At 38.4% G+C, this 18,856-nt stretch overlaps 1 protein-coding gene across 5 annotated transcripts in view; it reads right to left on the bottom strand.

Annotated features, from left to right (window-relative positions):
• Window positions 1-1,931: 1,931 nt before the first annotated feature.
• MSANTD2 (Myb/SANT DNA binding domain containing 2) overlaps window positions 1,932-18,856 on the bottom strand; it is a 32,107-nt gene continuing 15,182 nt past the window's right edge. The window contains exons 2-4 of one of the 5 annotated variants that reach the window (XR_011647650.1): window positions 9,264-13,379; window positions 7,636-7,696; window positions 1,932-3,484 (exon numbers count right to left, since the gene is read on the bottom strand). Coding sequence is in view for 4 of the 5 variants with exons in the window: in XM_058289063.1 (XP_058145046.1) it covers window positions 2,632-3,484; window positions 7,636-7,696; window positions 9,264-9,519 (1,170 nt within the window). In the remaining variant the exon portion in view is untranslated. Of the gene's footprint in view, window positions 3,485-7,635; window positions 7,697-9,263; window positions 13,380-18,856 lie in introns of those variants that run through there. The other 4 variants (XM_058289064.1, XM_058289063.1, XM_058289066.2 and 1 more) reach the window with 4 other exon arrangements.

Below are 18,856 nucleotides of genomic sequence, written 5' to 3' on the forward strand. Positions count from 1 at the left end.
AAAGCTGCAACCAAAGATCTGGAGGCAATGAGTGTCTCCATGTCCTTTCAGGACTCGTTTACTGCCGTCAACCCAATCAAAGAATTTTCCTCACTATTTCCATTCCAGCCTCCTCTTCCTTTGACCCTGAAGCAGTCAAGTAGTAGAAGTTAGCAGAGTAACTCCATTACTTTCTGAAATGTTTTCCCAAGATGCATCTTAGGGTGGCCACTGCTCTCTTCCTTCTGTAAAATGAGAACGTTGGCACAGATGGCCTGAGTGGCCTGGGAACTGCTTACGTAAATGTGACGTGCACAAGAGCTGTGTTCATGGTTTCACATGCTTGGAACTTGCAGGTCATTATCTTTTTCCCCAGTCATACCTTATGTCTTTAAATTCTTTTCAAATACTGACTGTTATGCTTGAATATAATGTCTCCAAGCCCCCTGAATGAGTTTTTAGGCTACGTTAAGGTCTAAATAATCCATTCTTTGTTTTTAGCAATGCTCATAGTTAGTTATCTGAGAAACTGCTGCCCTCTATTCTAGGTTGTTCTGGCCCAAGACACTGGATAGATTTTCAGTACCAGCAAGCTACTTTCTTTCCAAGCCTCCATTTCCCCAGCACTCAGCTTTGTTCTCTGGCCCCGCTCCTCACTCCAGTGCAAGCTGAATAGTGAAAACACATATTGGGTCCAGTCTTGGTCATCTTTCCATGTTGTTCAAAGTGGTCTAGCAGTACCCCATCCTCAGTAATGTCAGGTAGATCTAAAATATCCTCACTAAATGTTCCCAAATGCTCTATCCCAGCTAAGCAATTACTGACAATGGGAAGTGGGATGGAGAAGAAACTGTATCAAGCATAATGTTTTGGGATTGGTCGGTGGCAAAGTTTTGGGGATACCATGTAATACTCCTGGTAATGCTCTTTTTCCTATAGCACTGAATGCTATGAGATAATTGCTACAAGATGGTTAATGGAGCCACACACCCTTTGGGATCTCAATTCCAATTTCCAAAGAAAAGCAAATTCACGAGCATTCCTAAGGGCCAAGCCTACAGATTGGGCTCACAGAGAAAAGGTGCTACATTCAAACATCCTCACAATACTTACACTCTCCCTGAACTAGCACCCATTTTTAGCAGTTTACATCAGAAAACAGCTAACTATACAAACCCAGACTCAACTGACATAAATAAAAGTCATCCCACTGGTTTTAAGCTCTCACTATGAGAAAATTAAATAAGCATTAACCAACCAAGAACCATCAGAACTGAGAAATAAAATAGCTGATTTGGGACCATTCAGGATGTGGGAAAGAAGAGAACACTTTCAATATACAACTTCATCTTTTTAGTATAGAAAAATAGAATTATAGCTTACCTGGATTTGCAGCCCATTTAAAGTGGAGCACGTGAGAGATGCTGGGGAATCATTAAAGATAAATAACCAATCTAACAAGTTCCCACCAGGAGATATCCTACCAGTAAGCTGTTCATAGCCAAAAATACTAGTTGACCCATTAGAAATGTCTGAAAGATCCAAACACATTTATCTTCCTGATGGGCTTGATACCTTCCAAATTCCAATCTATGGATCACTTTAAAAATCAGCCATGTTTCTACTGGTTCCTCTCTTTCCTTCTTAGAGATAGCATGATGATATCAATTTTCCACTTTTTATCCTTGAGCGTTACCTATGATGATTGAATGTAAAGGTGAGGAATGAAAGTCTCTTACAAATTCAGAAGGACTATCCTAGTCGTTTAAAAAATAAAAACCCACAAAATGAGATGTCCAATGACCTCTGATACTCTGACAAGAAATAATGACGTTGGTCAGTGAGGTACAGAAAGGAGGTAAAGACACTGCTCTGCCATTTCTGTTCATTCTTAGCAGTAAAGTCAGAGCACAGTCTCACTGCCAGGACAGCCACACTCTGCTACAGAAAGCTCAACTGGTACGCCAAGAGGCCAGGTATTACTTTAATATATATATTTTTAGAAAGTTTAAATGGCAACACAACCATAAAGTGGATACATCACAGAAACAAAGGTCTTTGCAGGCAACACTGATTGGAAATAGCAAAACACTCAGTTGGTGGGGAAAAAAATGAAACTAAATTATATACAATAGTAGCTAAGGGTGATATTGAAAAACAGTCTTATTTAACATGACTCAAGATTTAACTTGCCATTATCTATTGCTTATTTATTCAAGGTTGTAAATAACACTTATATAGAGACATGAGGGTATGTGTAAAAATGAAACATTGTGAAAAAAATACAATTTTTCAATTTCATATGAAACTCAAAGTATAAGTTTTGTCCAATATGGAATGTACCTACATTTGTTTATATTAGGGCTCTAAAATCCATTTAAAAATTGTCTTTTGTTTTTTAAAAAAGAAACAGCTGACCCACCATGCAAGTTTGCTGTGTATCTTGCTTGCTCAAAATGAGCATTCTCAGGTGAGGTCTGTTTGTTCTTCCCAAAGTCTACTATGATTCCTTTAAGTTGTACTGGCCCAATTACAGAAAGTCAATTTCCATGAAGAGTCTGATGGCAGCATCTGGATGAGGGACAGGCTGGGTAATGGGACGTGAGTAGAGAAGAGGGAGGAAAGAGCCCAAATCCTTATGAAGGATGACATTCAGTTGTTAAATTTTAAGGAGTATCCAATGGCTTTTTCCAGGCACTCAACTAAAGAGCCAGCAGAAAGAAAATCTCTCTCTACTTCTACAAATTTGATGTAGATGGATTTGGGGGAAACTCCGGGATCCACAATACAGTTCTGGGACAAAAACCCATTAATACCAACCCAATCTTTGCTGAAGGTTTTGGTATTTGCTTGGAAATGTAAAAATAAGCATTGCTGCAAAGTCCTGACCTCAGCAATTCCGAGGTAGCAATAGGTAATTCGCGTGGGCTCCATTTCCACCTGTAATGAGGCTTGTGCTGAAAGGGTTTCCAGGTCAACGCGGCCCTCCTTTCCTGGGTCCAGGGAACGCCGTTCCACGTGGGGTGAGAGGGGCCTCTCAATACATTCTTCATAGCCAATGGCATAAAGGCCTGGGCTTTTAGGAATGCCTCCTGGCAATAAATACTGAACGACATTTCCACCAGTTGGTTTGGAGTGGGCAATGGGTATCCAGTCAATTTCCATGTGCAGCTCCAGGCACCTAGCTTCGCTAATAGTGATCTCTAAAAATTTGTAGTACACATTTTTCCAGTTCATTTTCTGCACTCGGGTCATAATGATCCGTCCCTCAGGCTTCTCCGAGTTGAAGTACTCCCGAAGTCGTTTGCCAAGGGGCACCTGGGAGCTGATCTCAGCATAATGATAACGGATATCCTCTTTCCAACGAGTGTTATAACCAATTCCAAAAATGGCCAGTTTATTAGAAAGATGAAGCCTTGAAAAGTCTGTCCAGCTCTGAAACAGTTCCCATTTTAACTGTACCGATTCCAAAATCTGTACAATATTCTGCATGATGTCTCTCTTCCTAGAAAAAGAAATAAAAATCAAATTCCCCAGGTGTCTAGATCAGTGCTATCCAACAGAAGTTTAAAAAGAAAAAAAAATTTTAATAGGAGGTACTGGGGATTGAACCCAGGACCTTGTACATATGAAGCACGTACTTAATCACTGAGCTACAACTGCTCCAGCAGAACTTCCTGCAATGACTGAAATGTTCTACATCTCACTGTCCAATACGGTGACCACTGGCACTTCAAATGTGGCTACTGGGAGTGAGATATTAAATTCTGTATTTTATTTTATTTTAAATTTAAATAGTCACATGTGACAGGTGGCTAAGTATTGGAGAACACAGATCTTGATAATTTTGCTGCTAAAATCTGAGAAACACCTACCCCTAAGAAGTTTCTAAGAATCAATGATAAACTGCTTTCTACTATTTATATAGTCTGGCGGGATGAAGCTTAGTAACTTGATACACAGGACCCAGGATTTCAGAAATCTGAAGAGCATGGGTATTTTTAAGTGGCTTTATTAATGCATATAATGAGGGCTTTCAGACTTAACTAGCAAAAGAAGGTGAAGGATGCCATATTCAGAAAGGTATCCACTGTCATTTAAAATAATTAACAGCTTAATATCTAACCTAGACATTCTGAGAGTTCAATATATTTCAGCCCATACTTGCTATCGGGAGATATACAACTGATTATAATGAATGACCTAATGCAAAAAACGAAATGATATTTTTTTCTACTTACTTGAAATTCATCACTACTCTCAAATTTAAATTAAAGTCAATTTAGCACAGAATTAAAATCTGATAATTCAGCTGGAGAAGGTCCATATTTGGCTTGGGTCATTTCAAGATAGACTCTTTCATAGGAAGCAGATTTGGCTCAACTGATAGTGTCTGCTTACCACATGGGGGTCCAGGGTTCAAACCCAGGGCCTCCCGACACATGTGGGTGAGCTGTAGGTGAGCTGGCACACGTGCAGTGCTGATGAGCACAAGGAGTGCCCTGCCATGCAGGTGTTTCCCACATGCAGGGGAGCCCCACGAGCAAGGAGTGCGCCCCGAAAGGAGAGCCGCCCCATGTGAAAAAAAGTGCAGCCTGCACAGGAGTGACACCGCACACAGGGAGAGTTGATGCAGCAAGATGATGCAACAAAAAGAGACACAGAGTCCCGGTGCTGCCTGACGAGAATGCAAGCGGACACAGAAAAACGAATGGACGCAGAGAGCAGACAACGGGGGGCGGTAGGGGGTGGGGAAGGGGAGAGAAATAAGTAAAAATAAATCTTAAAAAAAAAAAGATTCTTTCTGCATGATTTTTCTGTAAAGCTACAACTGTTTAATAAAAAAAAAATTAAAACAACAAAAAAGAGTCAAGATAACAAGTTGAAACAGTTCCAAAGAGTCCTTTATAAAGTGAAGCAAAAGGATAAAAATGATTTCAATTTTGACTTGTTTGTATAGCTAGCAGAGTAAGCAGGGAATTTCTTGCTTTGCATGCTGTTTAACTCATATAACTGTAATGGCTACTTTTTTTTTAGGAGGTATCAGGGATTGAACTCAGGACCTCACACATGTGAAGCAGGCACTCAACCACTAGCCACACCTAGTCCGCTGTAATGACTACTTTATGATGACTGGTAAAGGAGGATATATATCATCACAAGTTTCTTTCTCAGTTATGGTTAAACTTTGATATTGGAAGATTATAGCTTGTTAAAAAATCACCTCAGCAACAAATGATTACACTCTTCATCAATTATAGGTTTAACTGAGAAAAATACTCAGCTACCACACTCATGCAGTCAACCAAAGGCAAGAAAAGAGGGTGAACATGCTGGTTTGCTAACAGCTTCTTGGAAGGAGGCCTTGGAAGATGACAGATCCCTGAGACTTTCCTATTAAATTCTCATACTGTTTAAAGGAGGAGCTTCTGGAACATTCCGGGGAATCTTCCACATAGCCATTCTCAATCTGTCCTTTTGCTCTTCTTGACATTTTCTTTGTAGGATGACAAAGTGCTAATATTTTCTTATCAGCTGCTTCTTGGAGCCAAAGACTGCCCTGACTTGCCCTCCACCCTTGAGTAGGTCTTAAAAGCTTCTCAACTCCCAGACTGGTCGTCTAGATGAAATCCCTGCATCACTGGAGTATCTGGCTGCTCAGGGGATACAAAGGCACTTGGTGATGACCACTTTTGTAGTACTTGGATTGCAGTGCTTGTGAGGCTAAGACATAGGACCTTATTTCTGCATGGGTCAATGCTTCAAAGAAAAGCTATCTTTCATAGCCACCATCCTTCCTTGTCTACATTTGAAATGTGGACAAGGAGTTGGGATAGAAGACATAGATTTTGTCTGTTTGCTCATTGATGAAGCCCAGTGCGGGACATATAGTACGCACTTGATAAATATTTGTTGAATAAATGAGCAGGTTGGGTGACTTTTTCACGGATGAAGGATGGTATATTTAACTACTGGTATATGTCAGCTAATAGTGTGGGTTAATCCCACCTGCACCTACAGGGAAAAAATCCAATTGCCCAAATGAAATGATTTTATTCAGCACTGCCAGTCCTAAATCATTGTAAATGCTATAGTCAGACCCTGCAAGAACAGTTCCGAAGAAACCACAGCATCCGAGGAACCTGTTCGGAATCTCTTGCCAAGTGAGCTGGAACCTGGAGAGGAGGCAGCACAGGCTGGAGGATTCTGCAGAGCATGTCCCTTTCCTGCCCTGCTGAGCTGATCTCAGCCTGAAGCTCCCTGGGCTCAAGCCTCATAACAACTTTTTGAAACCGTGGAACATAATGAGAACCAGACTCAGTTATTCAAACAGTTCCTGAGACTAGAGTTTCTGGTTTCTGGAGTCTCAGCCATGGGAAAAGTTGAGGCATTGGAGGATACTGGCAACAATCCCGTGAAGTCTGAGCTCATGCCCATTACTTTATCTGCAGGGCCTCCCCTGTAGGTTCTAAGAGGCTAAAAGGGAGAGGTGGGACACTATAATGAAAGAGCTAGTGGCATATTTAGGGAATATCTGAAGGAATGGATTTGTAATAACTCATTTTTTTTTAAGTAGTAATCATAAAGTTTCCCCTCTTTTGGGAGATTTTGATGTCACGATCTTAAAAGAGACCTGCCTCCCAATAAGGGATGGCCTCAAACTAACTATTTGAGTAATAAACTTTTTTTGAGGCACGAGATAATGGCTGCAATTTGGGGGAATGACTCCTGATCCCTTAACTCTCATCGCCTCCCCAGACGTGGAACTGGCTGGCACTGGGAATTCTGAGGTTCCAGAGAGGTACTCTGAAAAAGTAACGAGCATTTGGAAAGTGGGTTGGGAGTGAGGGCGGTGGTCTTGGAGGTTTGCTCAATGAAAGACTAATGTTTCTTCAATGCATTGCTTGCTATCAGTCTTTTCACCTTGCCTCTTCCCCTTTATTTTTCTCCACCATCTCCCAAACAGCAGGATCATATATGTAGAATGAAGTGTACAAGGACAAGTGGGTGCAATGAATGCTTCAAGGTTACCAAGTGAAAAAAAAAAATGGTGTTCCTCTTTTAATATATTCTCTTCAATAATGAGATTTACTCAGGGACTTACCTAAAGCTATTAAAAAGGGCCACAAACATAACATCACTGGCAACTCAGAGAACTACAATGTCCTTACAAAAGAGTAAATAATGTGCAACTCTTCAGGGGAAGGTGAGCTAGTGGGAGGACCCTGTCCTTGTATAAATATGTCACCAAGGACCTTCCTTTTTGGTTACCAAAATGTAATACCATAAGGAATTAAAGTGTCCCTTTGGCCCTCCTTTCATTTCACCTAAACACACTCCAGACCCTGTGACTCGTCTTCAAACTTTATTTAAATATCCAGGTATCATCATGTACATACAGGCAAATGGCATAAACATACTCATTTTCATGTAATATAGTCATTTCTTCTTGTTGTATACAAAATCCTCAACATCTTAGATTAACCACTGGAACACTTAAGCTAAGATGAAAAAGAATGCATAGGCATGCTTCCTCAGTGTTGTGCCTAGAACTTTTATAGCATGCCTAAATGTCAACAACGACTTGCTGAATCCTCCTGACAGTCCTTAAACTTAGGCCAATACATTTTGCAGAAACGCAAAACATCTACTTACTGTGCTTCTTCAGAAGACTCCTGTTTTATTTTTAATGTTCTCTTTGTGACAGGTATTTCATCTGAAAAGCAAAGTTTTTGAAACAAATTATATTTTCCTAAGCAGTGGCATACATTTGTGTAGATAAGTAGCTATATTTACTGCTCATTCCATACTTTCTAATGCAGGACCTTAATTCTAATGTCAAACACTTCTACAATGCCAGATTTAGAAATATAACATATAATGAGATGCATACATTTATATGCAAGATCAGAAACCAGCTCTACATGTATAAAATTCTTCAAGGTCACCAATGGATTTCTAGCTGGGAGCTTAAAGTTTAATTTCACTGCAAACATGATTTTAAAAGAACAAGAATGAAAATAATTCTGTTAATTTAGATTTGCTATGTAGGTTTTCCAGAGCAATTATTCCCCCAATGTTGGGATCAACATAATCCACAGCTATATATCATGTTTTTTTTTCCAAAGGTTTGGGTGACTTAATCCACTAGGGCAAAAACAGAGTTATGGGATACCAAAATAATTTAGAACTTATTACTGTTTTGAAATTAAGAGGTGGGTACCAATCAATTAGAACATGCCCTTTTCATTCTTCTAATTTTTAACCTTTTCTTGTATCTCATTAGTCTTACAGTTTTACAATCTCTTTTAATATTTGAGAGATTTTTTAAAACATTCTTATGAAATAAATTAGCATTTAATCCTTTTTGTTTTTTTAATTAGCATCTGTCTAGGATCAGGAAGTACATAAAACAGTGCCAGTGGACTTTTAAGCTTGGGAAACACATTTATGTTGCCAATCCTACTTACATTTCCTAAGTACCTCATTGAGGAAATAGAACATTTACTTATGAGTGCTGATCCCATAGCTTGCTGTTAATGTACAGTGGCTGCAGCAAGTCCAAGTTATGAGAATCAAAATGGGAGCAACTGATGCCAAAAGAAATTAAAAAAAAAAAAAAAAATACACATACCCTCTCATTTAGGCCACACAAGTTTAAGATTTGATGGCTAGGACTTTTATTTTCCATTGTTAAGGCCGATGACTGCAGGAATCACTTTAGCCTCTGCTGGGATAGGATCACTTAAGAAGTTTGAGGGAGTGTGACCACTGATAAAAGTTCAAATCCCAGCTCTTTTCAAGATAAACTGAGGCTTCCCCTCATTTTTTATTCAGACTGAAGTCTGATAGGGGGCCTTTCCCAAATCATAAACAGAAAAGAAAAAAGTATTAGTGATGAAGGAGAAAAGATCCATCTTTGGCAATTGGGCGCCAAGAGTCAATACTCTTGGTGGTCATCTTAGAACCAGAAGTTGCAGGATATTTGGAATTGCATAGGATTCAGTCACTGAGCTTCCCTGTGCAGCTCAGACGTAGGAATTCTTAGGTGTCTTTAGGAATTTTGCTGGTAGGTAAATCGCCAGATGACCAACACCAAGCGTGAGCTGGCAGCTGAAGGCTAACCAAGGATGCCCATGTTGCCCGAAGACTAAGTGCTTGTGCCAACAGTAGGAATGCTACCAGAAGTTACTACAGGTATCAGTGCAGGGGCACGTATAAAGGTATATATATTCATACATATATTACAGGTAGGTAAGTATTACACATAGTGGCTTTCTTACCCAATTCCTGATCTGTTGGATAGCCATGGAGATCCTGACTGTGGTTTCCCCAGTCCTCCTGTGAATACTCCTCCATAGTGCTGCCATCTGACTCCAGCTCCTGGTACAAGCCACTACTGTTAATAAGTACAGGCTGGCAGGGCTGAGCATCCCATCCTCCCTGACCAAACACCTGTTCCAACTGTTCAAATGTGTAACTGCTCTTTCTTTTCCCAACACCATGTTCTTTCACCCGACTGTAACACCTGCGAAGGGTCTAAGACACAAAGTCTTTTGTTATTCCTTTAAAGCTGTACTTCCTCTTCCAGGTATGGACCACAGATATTAATTACTATTAGACAGACACAGACAGACAAACATAGAGACATTGTTACAGGAATGCTAGATTTCAAATTCATTATTATATTAGAAAAAAATTACTAATTTTAGCATTTATTCAAACATGTTATAATTCAAACAATTATTTTGCAATTAATTATCCATTAAACAACAAAAAAAACATTACAACATTATTGCATGTACCCAATACATAAATTTTTATACCCCCACCCCCATTTAAAAAGAATAAGGGTGGGGAAAAAAAAAAAACAAGAAATACCAGCCAGCCAAGAGGATGCACACCTGCCACAGAAGAAAGAGAGCTGCTATTGTGCTCAGAATTTGGAAAAAGTGAGGGAAGGTAGGACAGAAAGAAGAATTCTCCAAAGCAAAGATTATAACTTTCCTTACTCTTGACTAAGAAGGAATGCAGGGTAAAAACAATTCTCTAAACTGATTAGCTAGTAAAACATATTACCTTCATAGTAATATAACTCTTACTAACTCTGTCTTTGGGGAAGCTGTTAAAATTTAAAATAGAGGTCAAATCAGTAATACTACTAATTTCCAGTCTCAAATATCAACTATCAAGAAATATACAATAATACCTCTGTCTAAAAGCTAGCCAATAATACTCATCTATGCTACCAACTCAAACTGCCATCTAAACGAACCAACAAATAAAGTCAATCATTTCTTTTTTGAGGGGAGAAGGGGAGAGTGTTGTTTCACTTATTTTACTGCCATATGGCACACAGCAAATATCGTTATGCAAGTCCACAGATAAAATCCTGGATCATTTTATTATCTTGTACAACCCTTCAATTTTCTTCATGGTCCTTGTTTCTAATGCATATTTCTGGTTATTAGCCCAGGCTCCTGAGTTTAATGGGTACATCTCATGCTATCTCTTATATTTCGAAAGATAAATCTAGGACTTGATCCCAGCTTCCAAATTTATTTTGGTTACATTCATAGACTCTATCCCATTTCTGCCTCTCTCTGTTCCTGCTAATCTCCTTTCTACTTTACTGGATTTCACTCTGAGAATTTTCTTGAGATTCAAGACCCCTTGTCCCTGGTGGCTCCCAAATACTTTCTCACTCAACTGTGCAAAACCGAGTCACTGCAGACTTAATTGATCAGCAATGGTCAGAACTATATTAAGAATTTCTTCCAAATGTGAGGTTCCCTTCTGTAAGCCAACATAGCATCTATTCTTGGCAAACAAAAACAATGCTTGATAATCTTCACAGAGCCTCCGTGAACGGTATCTTTAAATCACAATTGACAAACTACAAGACACTCTGTCAAATGCTTTGCAAATCTCTCCCTTGAGTCCAGCAATCCAGATGGACAAAAGAAATAGCAGCATGACACAAATGATGCACTTCCTCAGACACAGGCAGAGCAATGACACACACGCCACCCTACAGCCAGCCAGCCTACCCCCTGCCTAAGCCCCAGCTTCCTTCTCCCTTTCTTAGGATCTCTTCTGGTGCCTCCAATCATACTTTAAAGAACTGAGGTTTCTGAGAATATCCTTTTACAGCGTTCCTTCTTTCTCTTGGTAAGGGATAATCACAACTACATAACACAAAACTTTCTAGAACAAATCAGAAATATGAGCTTGGGAAAAGTGTGTCACAGGCAGACCTTCCAAAGGAAGGAGACAAATGCCTGCAGCAGATCTCATTTGACTTCCCACATATGCCCCTTTCCCAGTGCCCTCTGCCCTCCTTACAGGGCCTGGAATTTGAATTACAAACATCCCCTGCCAATTTATTTTTATCTCACAATGTCTAGTTTCTGCCTCCAAGAACACCCCAACCACTCTTTTCAACTCCTCCAAGGACCGTAAATGGAGATAAAACCATGCCACTGCTCCCTACTTAACTGGCTTCCTAGAGAAAAGCATTCACCACACAAGAGCCCAGCAGGCTCAGCTCTGTCCCTGAGGGCAATTGCAGAAGTCGAGGATAAAACTAACGTTCCTCTGAAGAACCGTGCTTTAGGAAGCAACACACTTAACAGGAAGTGACACAGGCATAAGCAAAGCCACTGATCTTTGACAATGTACAAGGTGGAAAACCACAGAAAAGACTCTTGCTTTCTTTGAAACCACCAAATTGAGCTTAAAATTTCATGTGCTTTGTGCATTGTGAATGAGGAACCAGCAATATCTAATGGTAAGAGATACATGGAAGAATAGTCAGTTTGATATACTCTATATTCATCAAAAAGAGTTCTAGATCTTGCCACCTCTTACTCTGTGGTGTACTTTTTTCCCTTTGTGGTGTACTTTTGTGACACACCTTCACAGCATAATACACTGATATGTGAAAGATCTATTAGGTGTCTGAATGTAAGATGTTTGGTAACTTCTAAATTCTCCTGATAGGAATCTGGTGTTTTGAAATTATATAACGAGATTTCCAAATTGATTTTAATTCAAGATATAAATACACCTAAGAGGGACCTACTGGGTTCAGATCCAAACAGGACCCATTTAAATGGGACACACCAACTGAGATGGGGGGGAAAGTAAGAATTGAAACATCACCTCGGCTATTACAGTAAGAAACAATGGGAATTAATTCAACTTGAGGGAGTTTAAAAATGGGTAAAAAGGACTTAGGGAAATCTTCCAATTCTTATCATCCTTAATAAATCAGAAAATGTTATACTTTCTACACCCTACGTTATTAACCAATGCATATAAATTAAGATTGTGGGTCAACAATCCTAAAAAAAAAACAACTTAAAAACCTACTCTAAATCTGAAATTAAAACAATGCTCCACAATTTAGGAAAAAATGAAGTCTCATCTCCCATTTGCAGACAGCTATACAAACCCAGCACAAACCTCAATTTGGCTTTCTTAGAGAAACATGTCCTATTCAACACAAATACCTTGCTTCCCTTCCTTCTCCCTTTACTTCACTCATCTTAGAAATTTATGGTAACTTAAGCTCCAAAATATGTAAGTACATATTTTAAATCAAGACCTTATAGGGGAAAGAATATCTTAAAATTATTAAAGACTATGCTATTCACAATTAGGAATAATAATACTTCCCTTATTGTCAGATATCTCTATAGTAAACTGACATCATCTTATTGTCTCCTCCCTATGGGAAGAACTGTGAGATAATACTATATTGTGAATGAGGTCATAGAGATCAGAAAGAATCAAGAAAATCTGAATAGAACTAAAGTATAGGTTACTACTTGATCAGGTGGTCAAATCAGAGGAGTCCATGGCTATTTTGTTTGGAAAAAGGCCTGGTGAATCCTTACTAAATCCACCATGCCACGTATTTATATTTAATGACCACAAAAGTAAAAGAACTAGAGAAAAGATTTCAAAGATGTCCCATTACCAAAGCAGGGAGAAAAAATAAGATGGCTGACAACTGACAATTTATAGGACAGAGTGAAAGTTTTGCCAAAGTTTTAGATTAGAGTGAAAGGAGAGAATAAGAAGATAACATTCATTGTGGATGAATGTAAGGGGAATCTATGGGGGTGGGGGGGAGCAGGTAAACAAGGCAGGAATTTTAGATTGGCAGGATTTGGGGTTTAACGGCAGCAATGCAGAGAAAGACCCAGGGTTACAGTACACGTAACATTAAATACAGTGCACAATGCAGCTATCTTGCCAAAGTAAGTAAATCCAGTATTGGGTTGTATAAGCAGAGGAATCACATGTAAGCTATGAAGGTGGCTCTTCCTCTCTATTCAGCACCGGTGAGGCCACAGCTGGAGCACAGCATTCAGTTCTGGGCATCGAACCAGCTACAAGAGAGGGAAATTGTAGAGTTCAGAAAAGGGCAAATAAAATAATGAAAGGCTTGGAAAATAAGATCTATAAGTAGGGCCAGTGGTTTCATCAAAGCCCTTCCTGACATCATATATAAGTGGCTTTGGGGTGAAAATAAGATTTCTTTTGCCTCAGTATCCTCCAGTCCTTCCTTTGACTTTCAGGAAGTGAGAAGAACTGAATTCTTCTCTGGTATGGCAAAGCAGAAAGCAAACTAAATAAATCATAAGGGCACATATGCCACTAATTCTGCTACTGACAATAATTTTCTCAAAATTTGCCCCATTTCATACAATCATAAAGTAATCAACCTGACAAAACCACGTTCTAACTGAATGTGGAACGGGGTATGTAACAAAGAGGAATAGAAATAAGGCTTAACATTTATATAAATGTGTTGTTTAGAAAACATTGGTATGATCAGTCTAAGGAGTCAGATGAAAAATAAAGTCATACTGCAGGGAGGACAGCTTAGTTATAATAGCAGGAAACAATGTTATAAGAAAAAACAAGCAGTGAAACAGATTTTCAAATGTAGTTGTCAAACTGGCCATAATAGAAGTGGATTACATAGTTTAGCTTAACTCTCTGCCAACTAAACAGGATCAATTTGAGATTCCTTTGATTAAATAAAGAATACACTTATTGCAAATAAAGTCTTAAAAAAACATATATTACAGCCACAAGAGATAAGGGAAATTACGTTGAGCGCAAATCTCTAATAATTGATTTTTCTTATAAAAGTTTTAAAAACAATACCTCAGGTTAAAGCAGGTATATAGGTGGAAGCAACAGAAGTCTCTGCAAAAGAGACCTTTCTTCTTCCTTTAAACTAATGTTACTGCTTTATTACTTGTTACTTCTTTTAAACTGTTACATAACTATTATTACCAGTTGCTCTTAGTTGATTGAGGCAAAAAAACAAAACACCACCTGATTTAAGAAAGAATCAAAACTTCTTTAATTAGCTCTATTTTCTTACTGTGAGCACATTGGTAGGGGAGAATAGCAGACATAAGTAAATACATTTCTGCACAGCAAGAGGGATGATACAAATACAATATGAATTACTACACATATCTTTTGACATATAACTGAACTAATGATTAGGAAGTCACTTAACAGCAATATCTACATGGGGCCAGCAGAACTCTTACCACCTATTTTCTTATGTTTTCTTTAATTAGTATCTGGTAAACTGATTTGCCAATTACCTAAATCCTTTAAAAACAAACAAAACCCAGCAAACTTGTTTCACATTCCCCCAGCTCCCAGTACTATAGAGCAAGTTTTGGCAAGGATATGATTTTTTTTTTCCTTAAATCCTTTGCTCTTCATTTTCTTCTGAAGAGCAGAAGTTATTAGCCTTTGGGGGTCACAGATCTCTTTGACAGTCTGCTGGAACCTATGGAGAGGTCCCCAGAAAAATACACACATACGTAAATTGTACAATATAATTTCAAGGGGTACAAGGATTTGCTCTGCTCATATAAGAACCTCTGATTAAAAACAAAAACTCCTCTATATTATGAATAAGCTTTCAATTACATAACGTCAGTAAGCAGTCTGACATATTAGTCAGAAGCCCTAAAAGAAGATAGATTTAATTCCTGTTTTAAGCTTTACAAGAATCTAAAGACTGGAACAACCAATTTAAGTACAACGTATCCAATTTGTTCAGTATCCTGCTCACTGGATAATGCAGTATTAATATTTCCTTTAAGAGGTACATAGCCAAACTCTGATTTCTTAACGAAACGATTTCTGTTGGTAAGGGTATATAAGGATAACAATTTACCCTTCACAAAATACAGCACTTTTCTCTACTTGCTGGGCAAGAACTTTTTTCTGAAGCGGCAAACAAATTGAAAGATTCATTAGTTATACAGATTATTTTTGACATAGTACCTGATCTTTCATTATCTGAGTTGTCAATATAGATGCTGGATAAATTACTTAAAGTAACAACTTAGAACAGGAATATTCATACATCCAGAAGCAAGTATAGGCAAAGAATGTCTTGCCTACCTTCCTCAGTTGATCAAGTGGTTAAGGTTGGACACTTTCCAATTTTAATACTGTAAGTATGAATCCTAAGGACTGAAGGTCCCAAAAGAGTAAGTGATGCTTGTAACCTACATTAATTCAATCCTCAACCCAATGAGATCAAAGTCTGAGCTATCATTCCACTGAAATTGTCCATAGTATGGTCACCAACATCATCATCTTTTTTTTGTTTTTGTTTTTTTGGTTTGCTTCCAATGTCTACTTAATTACTAAGAAAGGTCCTCAAACTTTGTCCTCAACTTATTTGACTTCTCCATACATAGCATGTGTACTGTTCATCACCAGTCTGTCATTATCCTTGACAAATTTCTCTTCTATAAAACTTTTTATAAAATGCTCATCTAAAAGGGAGGTGAGTAGAAAAGCCCAAGCTCTAATTGCAAGCCTGGGCTCCAACTACTAAAGCATTATGGACGTTTCAAATGGAAAAGAACCTTAGAGATCTCCTAGTTCAACTTCCTCACTTAATTAATGAAGAACCACAATCCAGAGATAAATAAGTATTCCTTCAAAAGGGATTTGGCATATGAAAGGTATCAAATGCCACACATAAAACAATGTTTCCTAATAGCTAAATTCCATAAGATAGGGATATTGGATGCTGTCTGCCTTGTTCATCTCTGAGCTAAGAACAGAGTCTACTGCGTAAAGGCTGCCAAATATATATTTACTAAACAAATGAATTAAGATAGTTTTAAAGTACTAAATCACTACAAAGAGAATCAAATTTTTCTTAGTGAAGAAAATCATGAAACTCATTGGTTAGTCACAACGGTGGATTATATTTATAAATTATAAGCAATAAATCCAATGTATATAGGGTTCCTAAAACCTTTTGAGAAAAGCAGGAGCAGAAAAGGACTTAAAACATACGTAATTCACAAAATAAATTAATTTCTTTGAAACAGACCAGGACTTAGTGCAGTGGGTGAGGCTCTTTTAAAACTACCTATTGTTCTCATTGCTGTATTTTTCTTGGGACAGGGATGGGAGAGAGAGGACAGGGGAACGCACCACTGCCAAAGAGTACTCTGCGGCCCTGTACAAATTTTATGAAATAAATAAAAAGGATACTTAAAAATATAAGCTAGCTTTGGCAAATATAAAAAAGAAAAAAGACTCCACTGTTTCCTAGATTTTAATAGGGCCAAAGAGAAGAACGTACACCCCCAAACAAAGAGATCTTACCTCTCTGGAGCCTCAGTCTTTATGGGAACCTGTCCAGGGTTGATCCTATCAGCTTGCACTCGGCTCTGAATCTGGCTACCATCGACTCACTCACTTGTGCTTATAAGCGGTCAGTACTGTCTCCTTCAGGGGCAATTCTTGCATGGAATATATAATTCAGGAAGTTTTAATTCTCAGTGAGTATTGACCCCTAAGGTTTCTAAGCTCCTTCATGCTAGCAGCTGAAGCTGAGGGTCTTGCCCATTCAGATTATGAAGGAAAAAAAGCACATACAAGAAGGACAATTCTAATTGTCAAAAATCAACATCTTTCATTATTCAATGAACAAAATTCATGTGATCAGAAAGTTTACCCTACACTGCAGGTACTTCATGTCGACATATAGGCAATTATTGCATATTAGCAGCAACACTCTATAAAAGCCATGCCTCGGGGAGCTGATGTGGCTCAGTGGTTTGAGCACTGGCAATAGGTAGCTATAGGCATCAAAGATAGGCAGATAACACTATTCGCCCAGAACTCCTCCCCATCTAGAAGGGAAAAAACCAATTATTAGTAAAGAACTGACAGATTAGAGGTGGTTTTCTTCTCGCCTCCTACATGACCTCTGAAGTTGCTATGTCAGTGTCTCTGCTGAATCTTTGTTTCGGTTCCTCACACTTGGGCACCACCTCAAAGTGGTATTCAGATGACACTTAATATGACATTATTAGTATGTGCTCTCTAAAAATCACATTCAAGAGAATTATCCCAAATATTTTTAGCATTGTAGGGGAGAACCATCCATCTTTAAAGACTTCTCATATAAACATTGTCCATTATGAACTAACTGTTCCACAAACCATGTCTAAAAACAATAAAGATTTTCTTTGATATAGATGTGGAGTGGACACAACCATTCCAAGGTCCACAGGATGAAGGAATAGAGTATGGATTAGAGTGACTTACTGATATTCTATTCATGAACTATTGTGATTAGTAAGACTTCTCATATAAACATTGTCCATTATGAACTAACTGTTCCACAAACCATGTCTAAAAACAATAAAGATTTTCTTTGATATAGATGTGGAGTGGACACAACCATTCCAAGGTCCACAGGATGGAGGAATAGAGTATGGATTAGAGTGGACTTACTGATATTCTATTCATGAACTATTGTGATTAGTAATCGAAGAAAATGTGGCATTGGTGTGGAGAAAGTGGCCATGGTGGCTGCTGGGGGTAGGGAGTGGGAGAAAGAGATGTGATGTGGGGGCATTTTTGGGGGTTGGAGTTGTCCTGGGGGGTGCTGCAGGGACAGTTACCAGACATTGTTTGTCTTCCCATGGCCCACTGGGTGGACTGTGGGAGAGTATGGGCTATGGTGTGGACCACTGATCATGAGGTGCAGCGGTGCTCAGAGATGTATTCACCAAATGCAATGAATGTCTCAGAATGATGGAGGAGGTTGTTGTTATGGGGGAAGGAGTGGGGTGAGGGGGGTGGGGGTATATGGGGACCTCATATTTTTTTAATTTAACATTAAAAAAATAAAGACAAAAAAAGATTTTCTTTGAGTAAATTTTATGTACTTGATTGTGGGAAAAAAAATAATCCTGACATTTGGATAAAATCATCTAAAAACTAAGGTTATTAAAAAATTCTCTGTGAAGATATCTGGGTACAAACATTAGGTAGAGATTCAGTCAATTGTAAAAACATAAAGATTTAATTACTCCAAGAAAAGTCAACATACCTTCATATCCTGACATATACCCTTTTCATGAAAACCTTAAAATAATAAGCTTTTTTAAAGCTTATTTTAAGTATTTGTCCTTTGGCAACCTGAACTTTTTCAGGAACTTTTTAAAGAGAAATTCATTTTGATATTTCATTTGGTAGAATTTTTATATTTCATTCTTAGCTTTATGGGGATTGCAAAGAGAAATGACCATGTGAAAAAACATCTCTGCATCTTCTACAAAAGTCAAATGTTGTTCATTATGTGGCTAAATGCCCCAAGTAATGAAAATAAAACCATAACCGCTCTTTCCTGGGTGTCTACAGTGTGCTGAAATTTGTGTCAAGCAGTTTACATTTATTATCCCCAATTCTTACAATAGTGCTAAAAGAGGGTGTCCCAGGACACAGACCCTGAGACCATCTGTGTACAGGAAGCTTACTGGAGAGGGCTCTTGGGAACACCTGTGAGAGA

This window comes from Dasypus novemcinctus, chromosome 27, assembly GCF_030445035.2.
Source record: "Dasypus novemcinctus isolate mDasNov1 chromosome 27, mDasNov1.1.hap2, whole genome shotgun sequence".
Taxonomy (NCBI): Eukaryota; Metazoa; Chordata; class Mammalia; order Cingulata; family Dasypodidae; genus Dasypus; species Dasypus novemcinctus.